Raw genomic sequence first — 20493 nt, 5'->3', positions numbered from 1 at the left:
TGACAGAAGAAGATCTGACTTTGGGTGGTGGGGAAACAATGCAATATACAGATGAGGTATCACAGAACTGTGCATTTGAAGCCTATAACCAATGAGACCCTAATAAATATAATTTAAAATAAAAAAATTAAAAAATAAGCCCACAAAAAGTGAAATGACATCTTAACTTTGAAGTACTGCCAATCCTGAGTTATAAACCTCCAAAAAATATTCTTCAAAACTATTTCCTGCCCTGGCTGGCGTAGCTCAGTGGATTGAGCGCAGGCTGCGAACCAAAGCATCGCAGGTTCAATTCCCAGTCAGGGCACATGCCTGGGTTGCAGGCCACGGCCCCCAGCAACCGCACATTGATGTTTCTCTCTCTCTTTCCCCCTCCCTTCCCTCTCTCAAGATAAATAAAATCTTAAAAAAAAACAAACCTATTTCCTTTTTTTAAAAAAATCTTTAAAATTTTTAAAGATTTTATTTATTTATTTTTAGAGAGAGAGAAAGGGAGGAAGAAAAAGAGGGAAAGAAACATCAATGTGTGAGAGATACATTGACAAGTTGCCTCTCACATGCTCCCAACTGGGGACCTGGCCAGCAACCGAGGAATGTGCCCTGACTGGGAATCAAACTGGCAACTTTTTGGTTCTCAGGCCAGCACTCAATCCATTGAGCCACACCAGCCAGGGCAGAAACTTTTTCAAACAAAAACTGAGATAGTTTGTTACCAACTGATCCACACTGAAAGTAACTGTCTAGAGGTTTAGGTAGAAAAAAATGATCTCACATAAAAACAATCAAACATAGAAAAAAGTTAAGATTAATAGAAAGGGTAAATATATGAATAATAGAAAAAACATTTACTGGCCAAAACAATAAAAATGCCCTGGGGTACTTAAAATATATACCGAGAATTAAAATGTATCACACAGGCACCACCATCAAGGAGTACCGTCGCCACTACAACGAGGCTGGCTTCAATGCAGATGAGGCCCACAATATGGTTAAAGAGTTTATAAACGGGGTTTTGAGTGGAGAAGATTATAATGAGAACAACATCGACCAATGGGCTGCAAGCACAGTGGAACTATCCTTAGCACATTTGGTTAAGTTGGGAAAAGCTGATAAATATATCGGGACCCATGCAGCGGTACAGCGGGCTGTGTACGGCTTTCATTCAGCCAGCTCATGATTTGGGGAACCACATGTGACACAGCCTGGACCGTAAGATGGGGAAATCAAACCATGAACTCTATCATCAATGTTTTTGTCATTGCCATTGTCCTGTGACAGACTAAAAATGTTTGGTCAAAGACATTAACCTCAGATTTTGTCAGTGTATCCTTTCTAAAAAGAGTAAGTTACTTATTAATATGCTAGAGGACAAGTGTGCAATATGCTTAAAGCTATCAACAAAAACTGAAATATTATAAGCAATCTCATAAATTGGCAGATTAGTTCATATTTTATACATAATCATTTTTCACAAAGCATTTACTTTTGCTATTAAAATTTTTATTAATACTTTTCAATTTTTAATTATAAAAGTCATATATAATTACATGAAGGAATATTTGGCAATGAAAACTGTTATACCTTACAGTCTTACTTCCTGTGTACCTCGGAAGGTACATAGTCTTTTCCTGTGTACCTAGTCTTACATTATTGTAATAATAGTATATTTATGATTTCATACTTCATAAAAAGTTTTAATTTTTACTCTTTACAGAATTTCAATAGGAAAAATTTAATGTCAGCAGAAAACAAATACAGAGACATGGCATTACATGAAAACACAACCTTACATTTACACCAGCTTTTCATTAATCATGTACCTAAGGAGAGAGCGAAATCCATCCAGATAATAAAATTCTCTTTCGGCTCCAGAAGTTAACAGGGATAAATAAATATATAAACAAAAAACACTGCAAGGATAAATCTGGAGGAAATAATAATTAGCTAACACTTCTTAATTTTGCATTTCTTCTCCTTGTACATTATGACTTAGTAATTGTTTTTTTTTTTTTTCTCTCTCAATTAATATGGTAGTAGCAACTACTATCAACCTGTTTATGTTTTCTGGGAACTGTTAAAACAGTTTTTAAAATTTCAAAATCTTGTATTTACACTTGAGGGAGACCTTGGTAACCTTGTACTCCCTTGTTAAACAGTTACACTGTGTGATGAAAAGTATCTAACAGCCGCCTCATGATTCACACGTTCCAGTGTAACAAACATGTATTGAGTGCCCATTATGAGCATATTTCTCTGTTAGTCATTATATTTATCAGTCTGTTGCTCAAATTCATGTTTCTTTTGGCACCTGTTCAGTTGGACAATTAACATTTATGTTTGGGGGGGGAGTTGTTTTACAAGAGAGGGAAAAAGTGAATTTGGTTATCCACGTGGAAGCGAGCAAAGTGAAAGTACTTACCGCTGATAGAGAATCATAGCTGCAGTTTTAAGAATTGCTCCTAGCAAGTAAAAAAATGCATAAAATATGCAGCTCTTAGTTAAAGCCCTTATTACCAGTCTAACTATACAAGTAGTAAATTTTATCATTGCTTTAGTTAACAACCATCTGTGAATAATTTTAAATATGTATGTGGGGTTTGAATTAATTGGAATGAAGTGTAAATTAAAAGTATACAATCATTAGCAGGTTATTGAAAATCTTGGGGCTTATGAAATGTAGTTAAAATTTATTTAAAACATAAAAGATGAAAAATTAAAGCACACAGCTGGCCACCAAATGTGAAGCCAATCTGCTATTTAACCTTGAAAACAAAATCAAGTTTGCATATTACCGTTAACACTAATACATACAGGGAATGGAACCATGATCCATTGAACTTGGGGGGAAATAAAAGCCTGGTGTTAACACTGACAATATTAAGATACTATTCTTGTAGGAATTCTATGTGCATGTCTGATAGTTCGCTGACTAACAAAAATCATTCAATGTTTAAGAAGAATGTTAAGAAATTACAAGGGTAGAGTTTATTGCAGTGATCTACATTTTTGGACTGTTGAAATTCTTAGTCATTACCTTTACGATACTTGACCCTGCTGGCTTTTGAGCCCTTGCAGATTATAGCAGTGACCAACGTATCTGTGCAGTTCAGACTTGTTTTGATAATTGTTACTGAAGCCTGATCTTTAAAAAAAAGTAACCAAAACTACCTCGTTAATTTGCTGTCTGCACTGATTCTAGTTACAATGTAATAAAGATGATCTTCCTGTGCTATAAAAAAATAAATATATATTAAGCAAATAAAATAAATAAATATATAAAATAAAATGTACCACATGTAAATCCATCACAATAAATAGAAGTTGACAGGCAGACAGAGGGGTTGGAGGCTGGCCTCAGTTCACCTTCAACATCTCCACTGTGACACAGGGAAGAGCATAAGTGACAGTAATATACTGAGGATTTGGGTCATCAAATAGGATGAATATGAAGTTTGATTCTCTGGTTCCCATATCCCTGTATATGAGAAAATCATTTTCTAAGACGTGAAAATTAACATTATTTCCAAATCCTCATGAAATATATGAAGTGAAACACATGCCCAACCACACAACTTTAATATAAAGGCTGAAAGGTATGCTTACTGGTAGGAGAAATTATAGCTAATTTGCACCCGTGTCTGTAACCAGGATCCACTCCCATCAAGGTGCGCCCTGGAACAGGGCTTGTTAAAAGGAGCTGACGAAGGTTCCGTCCAAACATCATTACAGATTCCTTCTCTGCATCTGATGTTAGTTTGGCTCTTTAGAAATAGAAAACGAAAAAGAAAACAGAGAATGTATTTAGTTTTTCATTCACCCAAATTTTCTTCCAGAAAAACAACAGAATTCATTCTATACAGTTATTCCTCACAGGAACATCTATTATAACAAAATTACTAAGAGAGAAAATATCATACACAAAATTACATTGAGTCTATTTTTGCTAACTGCAGTAACATGGTACCACAAATAATTATGTGGTAACAAGCCTACCAAGTTCATCATACCCACACTCCTCTATCTACTCTCCCTTGTATACAAAATCTACATGTATAAACATCTGTGTATCTGAGAGAGACAGGTGTATAAAGATTTGGACATCACACGATACCAAAGTAAAGTTTATCAGCAAATTAAAAATTTAAACATGTACTCAGAGTGATGTTACTGAATCATAAGTTGCCTCCTCCATCAATACTTAGTTTCACACCTTCACCTGTCCATATCTCAATGTCACCTTCTCACTCCACTCCATTCCCTCCCCCATCATTCTCATGCTGATCTGATATGACCACGGATACTAAGGCCAGTCTATAACCATGACTCATAGAAATAACATCCCACTTTTACCCAGTTATTAAAAGTCTAACTTTAAAACTTGTTCTAGGATAAAAATGTATGTCTATAATGGACTTAAAGATAATTGTAAACTAAGTTTTACACCATTCATCTACTTAATAAAATTTATTATCTCCTGAAATTTCTAAGAAATTATAAAAAGTTGTCATCTCTATTATTCAAGGTTAAAAAAAATGCATGTCACTGGCCACAAGAGAACTGAGAGTTCAGATTGAAATGTGCAATTCAAAGCACATTTCATAGTAGTTCTGAGGTGAATTATTTACACAAGTGAAAGTACACTCAGCTAACTAGTGTTTGCTTTACTGGCTTAATTCAGTTCCCCAAGGCTTTTCTCTTATTTTTCTCTAACATTTCATGGCCATTTGACCTGCATTCAGCCATGCAACATGAAAAATATCATTATAGATATTTCCAGAGCTTCACTTTTAACTTTATGGAGCAAGCATTTGTTGTCAGTCTTACATAAGGCACCATGATCGAGCTTGAGAGATACAAAGCTGAAAAAGTAAGATCCCTGCCCTGAAGACCACCATCTAGTAGAAGAAGCAGAAAAATAAACACACAGGTATAAAACAGTAAGTGCTATTCCAATAGAAACACATAGGAGGGGTAGCTAAATAAAGAAGACTTCTAAAAAAGGTGTCTTCTCAGGTGAATCAAGAATGATAAGTAATCGAGTTAGGCAAACACAGGTGGGGAGAGTAGATGGTGAGAAGGCATGGAGAAAATACTCCAGGCAATGGGAGCAGCTCATGGCTCACCACAGCAGAAGCAAGTAATTTCATATGCTGAAGTAAAAAGAAATACAAAGACCTTAGGCAAAAAGAAACCAGATTACAAAGGGTCATGCACATTCTTTTAAAGACTTTAAATTTTTTCCTGGAGACAAAGAAGATCCATGGAAGGATTTTAAGTTGAAGAGTATGAAATAATCACATGGGAATTTTAGGATGACAATGCAGAATATGCATTGGCAAATATAAGGCAGAGTCATCTATGACCCTACTATAATAAAATTCAAACAAAAATGATGATGTCTGAAACTAACCAAGGACAGGTACTAACTATCCCCTAGTAACCGTGGAGATAAACAGGAGTCAAAATTCATAATATAATAAAAGATGGTAACTAGTGGCTTAAAGAAAGAAGTAGGTGTGAAAAATGACACATGAATGATCATGACAGTCACAGAAATGAGAAATGCAAAAGTGGACTCTCCACCGTATATAGTCAAATGAATAAAGTGGCTGCAACATAACACAGTCTATATGTTCTCTTTTAATATATGTACATGAGCCCTGGCTGATGTGGCTCAATGGATTGAGTGCCCGCCTGGGAACCAAAGGGCCATGAGTTCAATTCCCAGTCAGGGCACATGCCTGGGTTACAGGCCAGGTCCCGAGTATGGGGCAGGCTCAAGGCAACCACACATTGATGTTTCTCTCCCTCTCTTTCTCCTTCCCTTCCCCTCTCTCTAAAAATATATAAATTAAATCTTTAGAAAAAAAAATAATATATATACATGAATAGAGAAAAGTCTGGTTAACAATGGTACTGTCTAGGTAGTAAAATCATGTGTTTTTTTGTTTTAGTGATTCTTTCAATTTTTCTACATTAGGACAGATTTCTTAATTAGAGAATTAAAGTAATTTTCTTTTCTAAAAAATCCACTGGGAGTTTTCCCCTTTAACTGCTGTTCAGGTAATTATAAGTATTTCTATCATGAGACACATCTATAGACAATGCATGAAAACCAACTTATGGAATGAAATAATGTATTTTTTTTAGTCACAGGCATTTTAGGAAAAGAAAAGAAAAGTGCTCTTGCTTGCCACTACTGGAAGTCGGAGAAGGAGTTTACGTTAAACAATTCCACAGCAAGGCACTTTCATTAAATCTCAGTGAAAGTACTCCACAAGTCGTGAAGCTACACAAATCAAATATATACAAAAATGTCAAAAGTGCCACTGGATATTATATGCAACATGAGAAAGCAAGATAAAGGAAATGAAATTTTAAATAAGTTTCTTTTTCACTTCATTAAGGACAGAATCCCTTATTTTTAAATTTAATGTCCCAGCACTCAAAATGAAGACATGTTACTTCACACAAACTTGAACTAGGATTCCAAAAGAAACATTATTTTTAAGGGACATCGGGGCTAAAAAGGATAAACCAAAAGAATGAATGACGTTGATAAAAAAATAAATAAAGAAGAAGAAGTAGGACCAGGAGCTGTGTGTACTTTTTAATAGTATCTCCTCACTCCCTGCTCTAAACCCCTCCCAACTCAATGGCCAGGTCCCATATAAGAAAAACAGACAAACATTACAAAGGCTGCTATAAATTCTAATAACTGAGGAGATGACTAGAAATTATAGTTCCCAGGTAACCCTTGCTGAAACCTATAAGCAAGTGAGAATGAAGACAATCTATAGAACGTAGGAAGAAATGGATGAAGAAACGGCTGGTTTCTAAAGACTGCCTTCCAAGACAAGGGATAGAGGGGAAGAGGTTTTTGCTCCAACATTACTTTCCTTTCCGGCTCTTCCTCTAAAAACAATTCTGCACCTCACCTGTTTTGCCATTTTTCCTCTTTGTAACTCTTAGTCCTTTTGCTAGAACACAGGTGGCAAACACAAGGCCCAAGGGCCAAATCAAGCCCTCTACCTTGTTTTATCCAGCCTGGCACCTTGTTTCTACCCAGCGGTGGCACCAAGCTCCTTGCCCCTAGTTAAGGAACAGTTACATTTATACAGTCCTAAAGTTACGTTCAGCCCTTTGAAGGCAACCTTGAGGTTGTTGTGGCCCCCGGTGAAAATGAGTTTGACACCCCTGTGCTAGACCATCTACATGATCTCTTTAATAATCTTCTAATATTTGCTCATCATTGCTGACAATTACTCAACCTAATGACTCCCATTTGAAGTGAAAAACACTATATTAACTTTCTCTCTTTATAGTAAAAAATTCATCATGTGCTCCACTGATTCCCTTATGCTTTTTTTTGGTTCACTTTATCTCTAAAATCTGCTTCTAACTAACTTCTCCAGTAACTTCTTAGTTTGTTTCTCCCAAGCCAAATCTTTCATCAATAAAACCATTTGTTTAGCTTGGTTGTCAAACTGCAAGACTGGTATTGCAGAACTGGCAGGGGCACACAGTAAGGGGTGAAGACTTGATAAGCATATCGCAATTAAGAGCTATGTTTTGTGATCTGTGTGTATGATCTACATGCAGATTGAAACCTAGGCTTAATTTTAAGACATTGTGATTGTGACTCAGCACTTTGGATTGGATAATGGACCAAAAAATATTTACTACATGCTTTTAATGGGCCTATTATCATACATAGTAATAAACATTACACAAAACTAAATTAGACAAGATGCATACCTGAACTCTCTACAGAGGAGAGGATAAATAAGGCGTTTAAAAGAATCATCCACTGAATTGTGTAAGATCTTCATTAACTCCGGCCTCGCAAAGCGACGTGGTCTCCACCTGAAGAAGAAAAAGTCTGTACTAAAGCTGCTGTACCAACAAGACCAGGAAAGTGCTCCTGGAAGAGGGGAGAGGAAGGGGGACAGAAACGGGGGCAACAACTTTACTGAACGAAGTAACAATCTGTGAAGAGAGACTGTGATGTCTGGAAATTATTAGCAGTGGCATCTGGAGTTATTTTAAAAACCCAGTAACCATGGTCACACATAAAACTTAAGCAAGGCAAAAACATTCCTATTCTGGGAAGAGTCTCCAAAGCATTAATAACAATGGTCAAAAAAGTCTTAAGATATAAAAAAAGTTACCCCCAAAATTACTAGAGCATTGGTATGGACTGAACTGTGTCCCTCACAAATTCTCGTGCTGAAGCCCTAACTCCCCCCTGGGGGGTCCTATTTGCTGACAGACCTTTAGGAGACAATTCAGTTTAGATGAGGTGGTTAAGGGTAAGGCTTTCATAATGGAGTTAGTACCCTTATAAAAGGAAATACCAGACAGCTCTTTCTCTCTACCTAAAAACTGAGGGTGCAGCAAGAAGGCAGTGGTCTGCAAGCTGAGAAGAGGTCCCTCACCAGGAACGAAATCGGCCTGCACCGTGATCTTGAATTTCACAGCTTTCAAAACTACAAGAAAATAAATTTCTGTTGTTTAAGTCACCTGGTCTATGGTATTTTGTTAAGGCAGCCAGAACTAAGGCAGACACCATCCTTCTTTTCCCAGTCCCTTATCTCCTCCGTACAGTTAAAGTAAATTGAGCAAAGGAGAAACTGCTTCAATTCTGCCTCTTGTCACTGTCAGTCAGAACTTACTCTGGTACTCGGACTACACTGCTCTCCAGGCAGTCCACCTGCATACATACACGCTGATGAATATAAATGCAGTGCAGTGACTGTCAGTGGACACGAGAAAAAACAGTAAGAAAAAATGCAAGCTAAAAATGACAGAGAAATTCAGCCCTGCCCTTTCTGTGTTCTCATCCGTTAACAGCATCTCCGCCCTTGCCCTCCAATGGCTGTTAAATAATAATATAGAAATGGTTTCTAATAAGCCATTAATAGACTGTAGGGATAGTCTCACCTCTCTTACTTATCTCAGCAAGGAAATTAACTAATTCCAGTGAAGAAACATTTAAGCATTTATAATGTAATGCATCAAAAGTTACATAATTACAACCAATTGATTCCCTTCCATAAAAGGGTATTATTTAAGGAGAATATAGTTTTGTTTTATCTTTTAATCTGAATAAAGTGCTTTTAGGCAGGACATACTGTACACCCTTCCTTCTACCCAAATCCCTATTACTCCCTAAGTCACCTTTACCTGAGGGTGTAAGAAATAGGGAGGATCGGATATAAATTAGACACACATTATTATTATTATTAATTTGGGAAACCCAATGTTAAGAAAGACTTCCCAGAAGAAACATCTGACATGGATTTTAAGTAGATGAGTAAATAAAACTGTGGTACATTTACACAGTGGAATAGTACTCAGCTGTAAAAAAAGGAAATCTTACTTTTTGTGACAGCATGGATGGACCTAGAGAGTATTATGCTAAGTGAAATAAGCCAGTCAGAGGAAGACAAGCAATATATGATTTCACTTCCATGTAGAATCTGATGAACAAAATAAACTACCAAAGTAGACGCTGGCTCATAAATACAGAGAACAGACTGGTGGGGGCTGGGTGAAAAAGGTGAAGGGATTAAACAAACAAAAAAACCCATAGACAACAGTATGGTGATTACCAGAGGGAAAGGGGAGTAGGGGGAGATAGGAGATGGTAAAGGGGGATATATGGTGATGGAAAGAAATTTGACTTGGGGTAGTGAACACACAATACAATACACAGATGATATAGAATTGTACACCTGGAACAACCCCAATAAATTCATTTTTTAAAAATCATGGTTTAGTCCTGGGTAGTGTGGCTCAGTGGGTTGAGTGCCGGCCTGTGAACTAAAGGAGCACAGGTTCAATTCTCAGACAGGGCACATGCCTAGGGTGCAGGCCAGATCCCCAGTAGGGGGCATGTGAGAGGCAACCACACATTGATGTTTCTTTCCCTCTCTCCCTCCCTTCCCCTCTATCTAAAAATAAATAAATAAAATCTTTTGAAAAAAATCATAGTTTAGCACGCAAGACAAAGAAATAAAAGTATTCTGGGAAGAAACCATAGCTCATGTTTAGTGACATGAAAGACAATGATCAAGTAACTGCGAGCACATTAGTAGTGCTAGGGCAGAGAATACCAGGATTCAGGGGACAGGGGGTGGTTTAGACAGATGAGCTAGAAAACACTGCAGATCATTAAGAGTCGTATACACCATGCCATGTAGCTGGGGCAGTTAGGAAAGAGAATAACAGTCCTGGGTCATGGGACAATGTGCTAGGAAGATAGGCTTTTGAAGATAGAAGACCCTCATGCAGGGGTATTTTAAAAATGTTATCTGATGTCTGCTGGGGTCATTCTCTTCAAGGACAAATGAAGATTTCCCCTTTGCATGTAGGAGAAAACCAGAAACCGTTAATGCTACCTACCCAATCTCACTGGAAGCCCCAATAGTCCTCCTTAAACCTCAAGACCCTTCTTGAGGATGACTGCTCTGCTCCCCTCCCTGGAACAGAGTGCTGTGGGTCTATTTAAGACTCCAGAATGCCTTACTTCTACCCATTCACAGTTTACCTATTTCCTACTGCTACCATGTAGTCCCAGCCACCATCATCCCTCACCCCACGTTTACTCTTGGCTCCTTCCAAACTATTCTCTATGCTGCAACCATAATGATCTTTTAAAACTCAAACTGATCATGACATATCTCTGTTTAAACCCTTAATTGGCTTTCCATCACCCTTGAGGTAAAGAAAAAAATCCTTAGCATGACTAAGAAAGCTAGATATGAGTTGACCTGAGCCTACCTCTCAATCCTGATTTCCTGTTGCTTCCTCTCCCTCCTGTCTCTGACCTACATGGGCACCCAATTGTTAAGGTTCCCTGTCGCAAACTCTTATGACACAGGGCACTTCTCTGTAACCTTGGCATATGCCTAACCATTCGTTCGATGTCTTTTTCATTAAAGTACATTGTCACCAAGGACAGTCAGTATATTTGTCTGATTTACAGGTGGATCCCCAACATCTAGCACATAACCTGAATGGTAAGTACAAGGGAAAGGTGGAAGAATAGGTACAGAGTTTAAAAAAAAAGACTAAGAGCCCTGGCCAAGTAGCTCAGTTGGTTGGAGCATCATTCCCTATACCAAAAGGCTGCAAGTTCAATTCTCCGCCAGGGCACATACCTATGTTGTGGGTTCAATCCCTGGTCAGGGTGCATATGGGAGGCAACCAATAGATGTTTCTCTCTCTCTCTCTCTCTCTCTAAAAATCAATAAAAATATCCATGGGTGAGGGTTTGTTTTTTTTTTTAAAGGAGCCCTGACTGGTTTGGCTCAGTGGTTTGGGTGTCATCCCACAAAGCAAAAAGTCAGGAGTTTGATTTCTGGTCTGGGCACATCCCTGGGTTGCAGGCCAGGTCCCCAGTTCGGGGCATATGAGAGGCAACCACTGATGTTTCTCTCACATATCAATATTTCTCTCTCCCTCTCCCTCCCTCACCTTCTCTCTACATATCAATAAATAAAATCTTGAAAAAACAAAAAGAATAACATTCAAGCAACCATCTTCAGTCATTCCAACGTGTTTAAAGAAAAGAAAAAAAATTTCTTGATAACTGTTCTTTAGTCTGGAAAAAGTATTTTAACTAGCTTTTTTCAGTTCTTTAGTTTACATAGAAGTGTTTCTTCAGTTATCTACACGAAGAGAAACTTCTAGAATACAATTGAAAATTATATCACTATACCACAGTGATCTAAAGTATTACAGTATAGGTTAAATATTATTACCAATTATTCAATTGGAGAATAAAATAAAATACAGATGAGCTAAGAAAAACCAACTAAATCATTGCAAGGAAAACTATTTCTTGACATTTACTTATTATAAAGATAACAGATTAAAAGCATAATAATTCCTTAACTACTGAAGACAAACTCTGATACTGAGTATTATAAATATCTGTAGGAAATAAGCAGAAGTTGTCCTCAATTTACTGTGATCAACTTATAAAAAACATTTCTAAAAAGAAAATTAACACAATAGATAACTGTAATAAATAGATACCATCAAAAGCTACACAATCACAAAGAATACCATTTAACACTCTCAAATCTATGAGAACAAAATTACTCACCATTTTAAAGATGACGACACTGAGAAGAAACATTAAGTAACATGCTCAGTGACAATGGTAGGAAGTGATATAACTGGAATTCAGATTCAGATATAGCCACTTAGGATTTTGCTCTTTCTATAAAACTGTCTTAAAGTTTCATCAGATCTTAAATTAAAATAATCTAATTTCTTAATACAATTTTTAAATCTAGGATTTCATTTAGGCATTTATTTCTTTTTTAAAAAATGACAACTACTCAAAAGAGTATACAATAGAAAATTAAAATCTCACACAGAGCTAAGGAGTAGACCACTTACATGTTTTCAGACATTTTTCTACACTAACATAGAAATATTTTTGTCATTAATGAGATGATACTACAAATATAAATTATAATTGTCCTTCTAACCTAATATGACATGTTTATCTTTCACCTCTAGCTCTATCTCAACTTTTTCAAAATGACTGCACAGAATTCCACTGCATAGATAAAACATAACTGGCTTAAGCAATTAACCTAGTGATTAACATTTAAATGTTTGCTTTATTTGACAGGTCCTTGGTGTCACCATTCAGTAAATTGATCATTCATGAAATTGGTTTGGCAAACTGGCTTCCACTGAATTGATGCAAGAACTACGTTGGGTGAGAAGGTTCATCCCCAATGTACACAGCACTTGTTCTTCTCAGCATAATTCATCCAACTGTTCACGTAGCATTTCCAGCAATCTCTCTGACCCAAGGTCACACAGAACTAGCTAGTGGTGAGCAGACCTAAAACTACATCTCCTTACTGCTAGGCTAGCCACTCTACCTCTGCATCCATTTTCTCCTTTGTCAAATGGCAGCTACAAATCTGCTCCACCACCCAACAAGTCTCTTGTAAGGATAAAATATATTCTAAAAACTAAAACTAAAAGTTAAAAATGCTATACAACCATGTGGTGCTATTTTTAAAGGTTCCCTTAACAAACAAAAAAGCATAATAAAAAGTTACATAACATTGGAAATCTCTTAATATCCAATAAATGTAATGTTTGTTTCAATCATCCTTAATGCGCAAAATATTTTAGGTAAACTATATACAGTATGCTTAAAGAATTAAATTGTAATATCCAATAAATTAGTTTCAATTATCCTTAACAAAACATTTCTGATTTGTTATATATAGTATGCATGTTAACTTATTTTTTCACAAGAATAAACATGCTCTCTATAGAAAAAGTATTAAAGCCCATCCTAGTTGTTTCCAATTTAAACATACACAACATATATATACATATTTTTTAATATAAAGATACTATTTCTGCTGTTTGTCATTGTTGGTTTCTTTTTTCTTTTTTTAACATAATGGACATCTTTCCATATTAAAACATATAGATCTCAGTATGGTATTTTAGAAACAAAGAAAGGGAATTCTATAAAAGTCTATAAACAGACCTGTTTTGGATGCACCACCTACAGAATTCATTCTTAACTCCATCAGGAATGTTGACCTTGACCGTCAGTATCTTCAAATTTTCTCCACGGTTAATCGCCAGAATCTGAGTACAAGCATATATGGCAAAGTCAATAATCCACAAAATATATATATGATCAATTTAATCAGTCAACATGTATAAAACAAATCAGGTGGTTACTCAACCTAGAGCTATACCAACTCGTTACTCATTTATTTACCAAAAATGTGTGTTTCATTCTGTATGGTGGTTCTCTGCAGACCAGCGCCAGGGCTTGCCCTTGTTTTGCCTGTGTCAGTTTCCCCAGGACAGAAGCAGCTTCCTGGGTTGCATTTCTTAAAAGTATTTAGAGGCAAACATATGAGCTGTAGTCTCAATTAATAAACAACAGTTGGAAATAAGGAATTAGAGTGAGAGTAATCAAAAAGCCTGGGAAGGAAGAGGCTGGGAAACAAAAAATACTTGAGGACAAAGGGGCTTTGTAAAGTTCCTGCACATATCAGGAAATCTACAAGGCCACATGTGTGCTCAGGACTAACCGCATGCTCTGAAAACACCTGAGCCAATCTTAGGCTTTCACCTCTGACTGACCTCTGGGCCCCAGGCAAAGAGGAAGTGAAGGCTAACGCAGAGTAGTAAACAGCCCACTAAGCACTCAGAGTGCCCCAACAAACAGCTGATCTGCAAGCACTGGGAAAGTTTGTTTTTTGTTTTGGCTCCAGGCATTAGGGGAATCTCTGTCAAAAAATTTTATCTCCACTAAGCTAAAGGAACAGAGATTTCAGTGGTCAAACACAACAAAGAATACAGACTTTACAAAAATAGGTTAGAATTAACTAAACAAACTCACAACAACAACAACAGACCCTAAAAAGGGAGAAAAATCTGATTTTCAGTTGTACCAACTTACAGCATTCAAAATGTCCAGTCTTTAACAAAAAAGTTTGCAAGATATGCAAAGAGATAAGAAAGTATAACCCATTTGCAGGAAAAAAACAAAATGCAGAGAATCTGTCCTGGAGGAAACAGAACTGGACTTGACACACTTTATACCAACTGTCTTACGTATGCTCAGATTAAAGAAAATCATAGACAGAAATATAAAGGAATCTAGGAGAACATGGCCTCAACAAATACAGAATATCAATAAAGAGCTGGAAATTATAAAAAATAACCAAACAGGGTCTGGAGCTGAAAAATTCAATGACAGAGAAAATATTCACTCCCAGGGGTATCCAACCTGTGGCCCATGGGCCACATGCAGCCCAAGATGGCTAGGAATGTGGCCCAACACAAAATCGTAAATTTACTTAAAACATTATGAGATTTTTTGTGATTATGTGCTGCAATCTATTTAATGTGTGGCCCAAGGCAGCTCTTCTTCTTCCAGTCTGGCCCAGAGATGTCTAGCAGGTTGGACACCCCTGCTAGAGGTTCAATATCAAACTGGAGCAAGTAGAATCAGCAAGAATCAGCAAACCTGAAGACTAGTCAATTGCGGTAGAGTCTAGAGAAAAAAAAGACATGAATAGAGCCTAAGAGACCTGTGGGACACAATCAACCATGTCTATATACATACAGTGGAAGAACCAGACAAGAAGAGAAATATTTGAAGAAACAATGGCCAAAAATTTTTCAATTTTGATGAAAAACATGATCTACACATCCAAGAATTACAATGAATTCCAAGATAAACTCAGAGATCCACAGCTAGATACATTAAAATCAAACTGTCAAAAGCCAAAGCCAGAGAATCTTGAATAAAGTGAGAAAGGTACATGAGGTCTGCCCAGAAAAAGTCTAGCCACTGTTAAAATAAAAATGGTTTGTGCAACATCAATGTAACCTGGCAACCAAGGAGAGTGGGCTGGAATGTGCATGTGTGAACGACAACTTCATTGTAATAGTGGGGGCAGTAGATGCCCTTGACTGACCATGTGTACTGTGTGGCTGTCACATTCAAAATGACTAAGCAAGTAGAGCAACGAATCTGCATTAGATTTTGTGTTAAGCTTGAACATTTCTCTGTGGAAACTATTCAGATGATTCAGAAGGCTGCAGCTACGGGTAACTGATGATTAGCAGCTTCATCACAACAACGGACCTGCTAATGCATCATGTTTCATACTGAGTTTTTTGACAAAACATCAAATCACCCAGGCGATTGGGCACCCAGATTTACAGCCCAGATTTGGCACCCTGTTGTTTCTGGCTCTTTCCAAAACTAAAACAACCTTTGAAAGGGAAGAGATTTCAGACCATCGATGAGATTCAGGAAAATACGACAAGGCAGTTGATGGCAATTGGGAGAACTGTGTGAGGTCCCAAGGTACCTACTTGGGAGGGAACTAAGGTGCCATTGTCCTATGTACAATGTTTCTTTTATCTTGTATCTTCTTCAATAAATGTCTCTATTTTTCATATTACATGGCTGGTACCTTCTGGACAGACCTCATAACTCATCATGTGCAAAAGCTCATTAAAATAAACAGCTAATTCTCCATAAAAACCATGGAGGCTGAAGACAATGGGATGTCACATTCAAGGTGCTAAAAGAAAAATCAACCAAGAAATCTATATCCAGAAAACCTATCCTTCAAAAACAACAGAGGTTGTTAACAAGTAGAGAGCTTTAGTCTTGCAAGATCAAAAATTTCTGCAGGTTGTTTGCAAAACAATGTGAATACACTTCACATTACTTGACCTACACACTTAGAAATTGTTAAAATAGTAAACTTTATGTTTTACACTTATAAATTTTTAAAAATAAGGAGAAATTACAAATTTCCAGATAAACAAACACTGAGGGAGTCTGTCACTAGCAGACCGACGACCTACGTGAAATGTTACCGAAGTCCTTCAGACCAAAATGACAGGGCACTGGACAGAAGCTCAAACCCATATGAAAAAAGAACACAAGTGAAGGTAGCTATTATAGGTGAATGTAAGAGTCAATATCGTACTTTGGACTTGTAACATCTTTTTTTCCTATATGAGCTGAAAGCCACATTTCACAATGAACATATATCCTATCACTACAATTAGGAAAAAAAATTAGTAAACTTAGAAATGAAATTAAAAGTCTGAGATATAATGACTATGATTTATAGAGTTAAGTGAGCTCTCACACACTCTATTCTAAACCAGGTATCTCTAATTTGTATCTCACATGGAAAAGACCCAGAATACAGCTTATATCCCAGCATACCTGTAGGCAGAGTCTAATAAGAAAGGCCACCAGTCAGAAAGTCAAGATGCCTGAGGTGTTACATTGTCAGCTATGCTAATAATTCTTAGAGTCACCTACTAACGTCTCTGGGTCTTGAGTTCCTCATTTATGAAATGGAAAGGACATGACAATATTACAAAAATTTATGAATAAAAAAGAAAATAGTTGACTTAAAATTCTTTAATTCCTTAGTAAGTACAGCAGTAGGGAAATCCAGAGTATCATCATCATTACCACCACCAGCGCACATGGGCAACTTCCTTACTTACCTGATGATGTTGGATGTTCCTTATGTTGCACGAAAAATTCTGGTAGAGATGAAACTTATCAACATCTTTCTCATTTACTTTTTTTGAAGACACTTTTGCCAAAGATGACTGAATAGAAATATACCTATTTTGGCACCTGTTCAAATACACAAATATTTTTTAAAATGAGTATTTATTAATATGTATAGTAAAGAAACATATTATATATTGAGTAAGTTAGCAAAAATGATAAACCACTACCAAATGTAATTTCTTTAAATGATGTCCAATTATAAAAATGTTATCGACTCATTATAAGGACTCTTTGCCTATTCATGCTACCATAGGTCCTACATATCTATTTCTGTAGCAACTCAACCCTTTCATAAAATGCCTAAATGAGTTCAGATACCATCTGCATTTAAGAGACCAAGACTATCTACAAGGAATCAGACCAGAAGTTCTGGTCTAGATATTATCCTTCTCTAACCACCAAGCAAGCCAGTCAGAACCAATTAAAAGCTACAAAAAGGAAAAACAAGAAAATGTGTCAGAACAGCTTCCAACGACAATGCATAAAACTGAACCAAATTTCTGCAGTATAATTACCTATAAAAACACACTTAAAAACCCGGGCAATTCTCCTACTTCAATTAATTCCTGCTAGGGCCACTGAGAAAACAGCAAAGTTCTCTCCCTCAAATGAACAAAGCCCTGACGAGCTACAGCAGTCAACTCGTCCATGTCCACCCTTCCTCTCCTCTGCACAGCTCACACACAGCTGGGGGTGTGGAGCGAGAGGAAGAGCAGACCTCCGGCAAAGCTCTGTCCTCTCTTCTGACACAGGAAACGTAAAAAATGGGTTTAAAATGAGTATCTATTTTAACGAGGCATGAAGTCCATAACCCCAAGGAGGGTCTAGGTCAAAGGATTTTGAAAATCTCTTACAAACTGGGACTGTAATACCATGGGCAAGCTGCTCCCCATCAGCTAAAATTCATTTTGAGATCAGTATTTTCAGCCATACTTGCCATGAAATATTCTCGTTAGCCTAATCGCTGGGGAACGCCAGAAAGGGGATATTGTAAAATTAAGTACATACATCACAATATGTTTTTTTAAAAATGCCGCCAACTCAGAACGAATATGAATCTCTCCCCAGCATCTTCTGTGTGATCCAGTGGTTCTTAAACGGTGTTTCTCGAAGCCCTCTGCTAAGGTGCTTCAGTGCAAGGAGGATGAGCAGGCAGAGTCCCAGGCTCCCTTCTCAGAATTCAACTGAAGCAACTTTACTTTTATCTGTGTTATATACTAGGGTTCTGTTGTTTGAATAGAGTTCTGCTACTTAAGAAAACGCCTGAAAATCAAGTTTTTAATGAACACTGGTCTTAGCACTAACCATGCAGTCCTTAACAGCATAAGTCTACAAAGAGTTACTCACAATTTCCTTATGAAGTCAAGTGTTTCTCTGTCTTTAGCAATCATGTCTGCTAAAATATGCTGCACCCCTGTTTCAATGTCCTGGAGTGCCGAAAGCCCTTTGGATAAAAGGGAAAACAAAAGCAAGAACTACAGATTGGTTTTTAAGTCTGTAATTAAATCACAATAAACTCATTCCAGTCAAAATAAAAACCTCAAATCAACAGACTTAAGATAGAAAAGTATCAGAGCAGTGACTAGATTCCCTCTCCAACAAAAACAAGTCCCCAAAAGCAGGAATAGGGGCGCACACAGCACATAGCCCAGTGGTGGGACACGCAGCTCTAGAGCCAGCTCTCTGGTCTAATCCCCACTCCACTGCTGACCAAATGTGGGACTATGGGCGAGTTACTTGACCTCTCTGTGCCTCAGTTTCTTATAAAAGTAGACTAATACCTACTTGGTGAGGCATTTACAAAGATTAAGCATGTTATGGAAAATATATATTAATTGAGTCATATCCCAAGACATACTTTCATTCCAGTTACAAAACTTCTCCTTGTTTTTTAAATCATGTTTTTATATTAATAAAAAAAGTAATTTTCTTAATATTCCTATTTTGGCTTATGAGGCACTTATTCATATTTTCAATGACTCATTTGAATCCCTCAAATCTCATAAGCATGAACCAAGACTCATTATGTGGCTGCTCATTTTCACAGCTGAATTGTCTACCAATGGCACGTTAAATTCTTCCAAGTGCTTTGTTTGCTAAGTTACAGTGGTAAGTCTTGTACATTATGACCCTTGCAATAACTCATACATTGAGCTAGACCATTTGCATTGTTTTCTTTCATTTCTTTTTCCTTTACTGTTCTATTTCCATCAAAGCTTTCTTTCCTGCAGTAATGCTTGAATTACACAAGCACTGAGTATCATGTATTTTCCTGAGAGTATGGTTTTAATGAGTAACAAAGACAAAGAGAAGATGAAGACAGACTTACAGAGTAATTAACAAGGAGAAAATGCCCTGTTGGGTTGTATTATAACTACTCTTAACTATTGATGTAATTACATTTATTTCAAAGAAATTTAAAGAAAAAACACTTGGCCACTGAAATTAATACAAATTCTGTTTATATTTTAAGAGAATTTCCCTATGAGGGAATTTTCAGGAGCGAATCACCTTTGAAAGGTGAAAGAAAGACTGCGCATGAAAAGGACTTAGAACAGCAGTGGCACACGGTGAGCAGTCAATGAATGTCTGCTCTCATGTTAGCTATCTTGCTAGATCGGTCCTCACGTAGGAAAAACCACTCACTATGCACGAATTCCTGGCATTCCAAAGCACCTCACAGTATCATCATACAAAGTCTAATGAGAGCACCACGGTGACAAGTTAGTAGTAAGTACGTAACCCACATTGAGAAACAATAAAAGAAGAGAAAGAGGATATTAGATTTTGCTGTTATAACAAAGGGGTTTGCCTTTAAAACCCCCGTCATTTGGGGAACACGACATATAAACCTATGTAATTAAAATTATTCTAGAGCTCTAGAGCAATGTTTTATAAAGTATAGTCCAAGGACCCAAAAATAAATTTACACTAGGTCCTTGTTAAAAATAGAAATTCTTAGCCCTGGCCAGATGACTTGGTTGGAGTGTCGTCCTGTACATCAGTCAAAAGGCTGCAGGTTCAGCCCCTTGATTGGGGCACATATATAGGAGGCAACCGAGTGACGTTTCTCTCACACTTAGATGTCTGTCTCTCTGTCTGTCTGTCTCTCTCCCCCTCCCTTCCTCCCCTTCTTCACTTTCTAAGTCAATAAATGTATCATCAGGTGAGAATTAAAATTAATTAATTAATTAGTAGACTGTGAGCTTTTCCTAATTTACAGACTATCGCAGATGATTCTGATACTCGTTAGTTTAAAAAACCCAGTCCTGGATGGTGTGACTCAGTTGGTTGAGTGTCGCCCTGCAAAGCAAAAGGTTGCCGGTTCCATTCGCAGTCAGAGCACATGACTACAGATTGTGGGT

General features: G+C 37.1%; 1 protein-coding gene and 1 pseudogene across 3 annotated transcripts in view; one reads left to right on the top strand and one right to left on the bottom strand.

Moving 5' to 3' along the window:
* Nucleotides 1-20493, bottom strand: part of SRBD1 (S1 RNA binding domain 1) — a 184197-nt gene that overhangs the window by 135445 nt on the left and 28259 nt on the right. For all 3 annotated transcript variants that reach the window (XM_045828690.1, XM_045828692.1, XM_045828691.1), the window contains exons 8-12: nucleotides 18476-18572; nucleotides 17056-17191; nucleotides 13538-13641; nucleotides 7759-7866; nucleotides 3604-3761 (exon numbers count right to left, since the gene is read on the bottom strand). In XM_045828690.1, the coding sequence (XP_045684646.1) occupies nucleotides 3604-3761; nucleotides 7759-7866; nucleotides 13538-13641; nucleotides 17056-17191; nucleotides 18476-18572 (603 nt within the window). The remainder of the gene's footprint in view (nucleotides 1-3603; nucleotides 3762-7758; nucleotides 7867-13537; nucleotides 13642-17055; nucleotides 17192-18475; nucleotides 18573-20493) is intronic.
* On the top strand, nucleotides 905-1275 carry LOC123812127 (annotated as a pseudogene).

This window comes from Phyllostomus hastatus, unplaced genomic scaffold, assembly GCF_019186645.2.
Source record: "Phyllostomus hastatus isolate PE091 unplaced genomic scaffold, TTU_PhHast_1.1 phas_scaffold_78, whole genome shotgun sequence".
Classification (NCBI taxonomy): domain Eukaryota; kingdom Metazoa; phylum Chordata; class Mammalia; order Chiroptera; family Phyllostomidae; genus Phyllostomus; species Phyllostomus hastatus.
The sequence above is the reverse complement of the archived record's forward strand: the minus strand, read 5'-3'. Positions and strand labels throughout refer to the sequence as shown.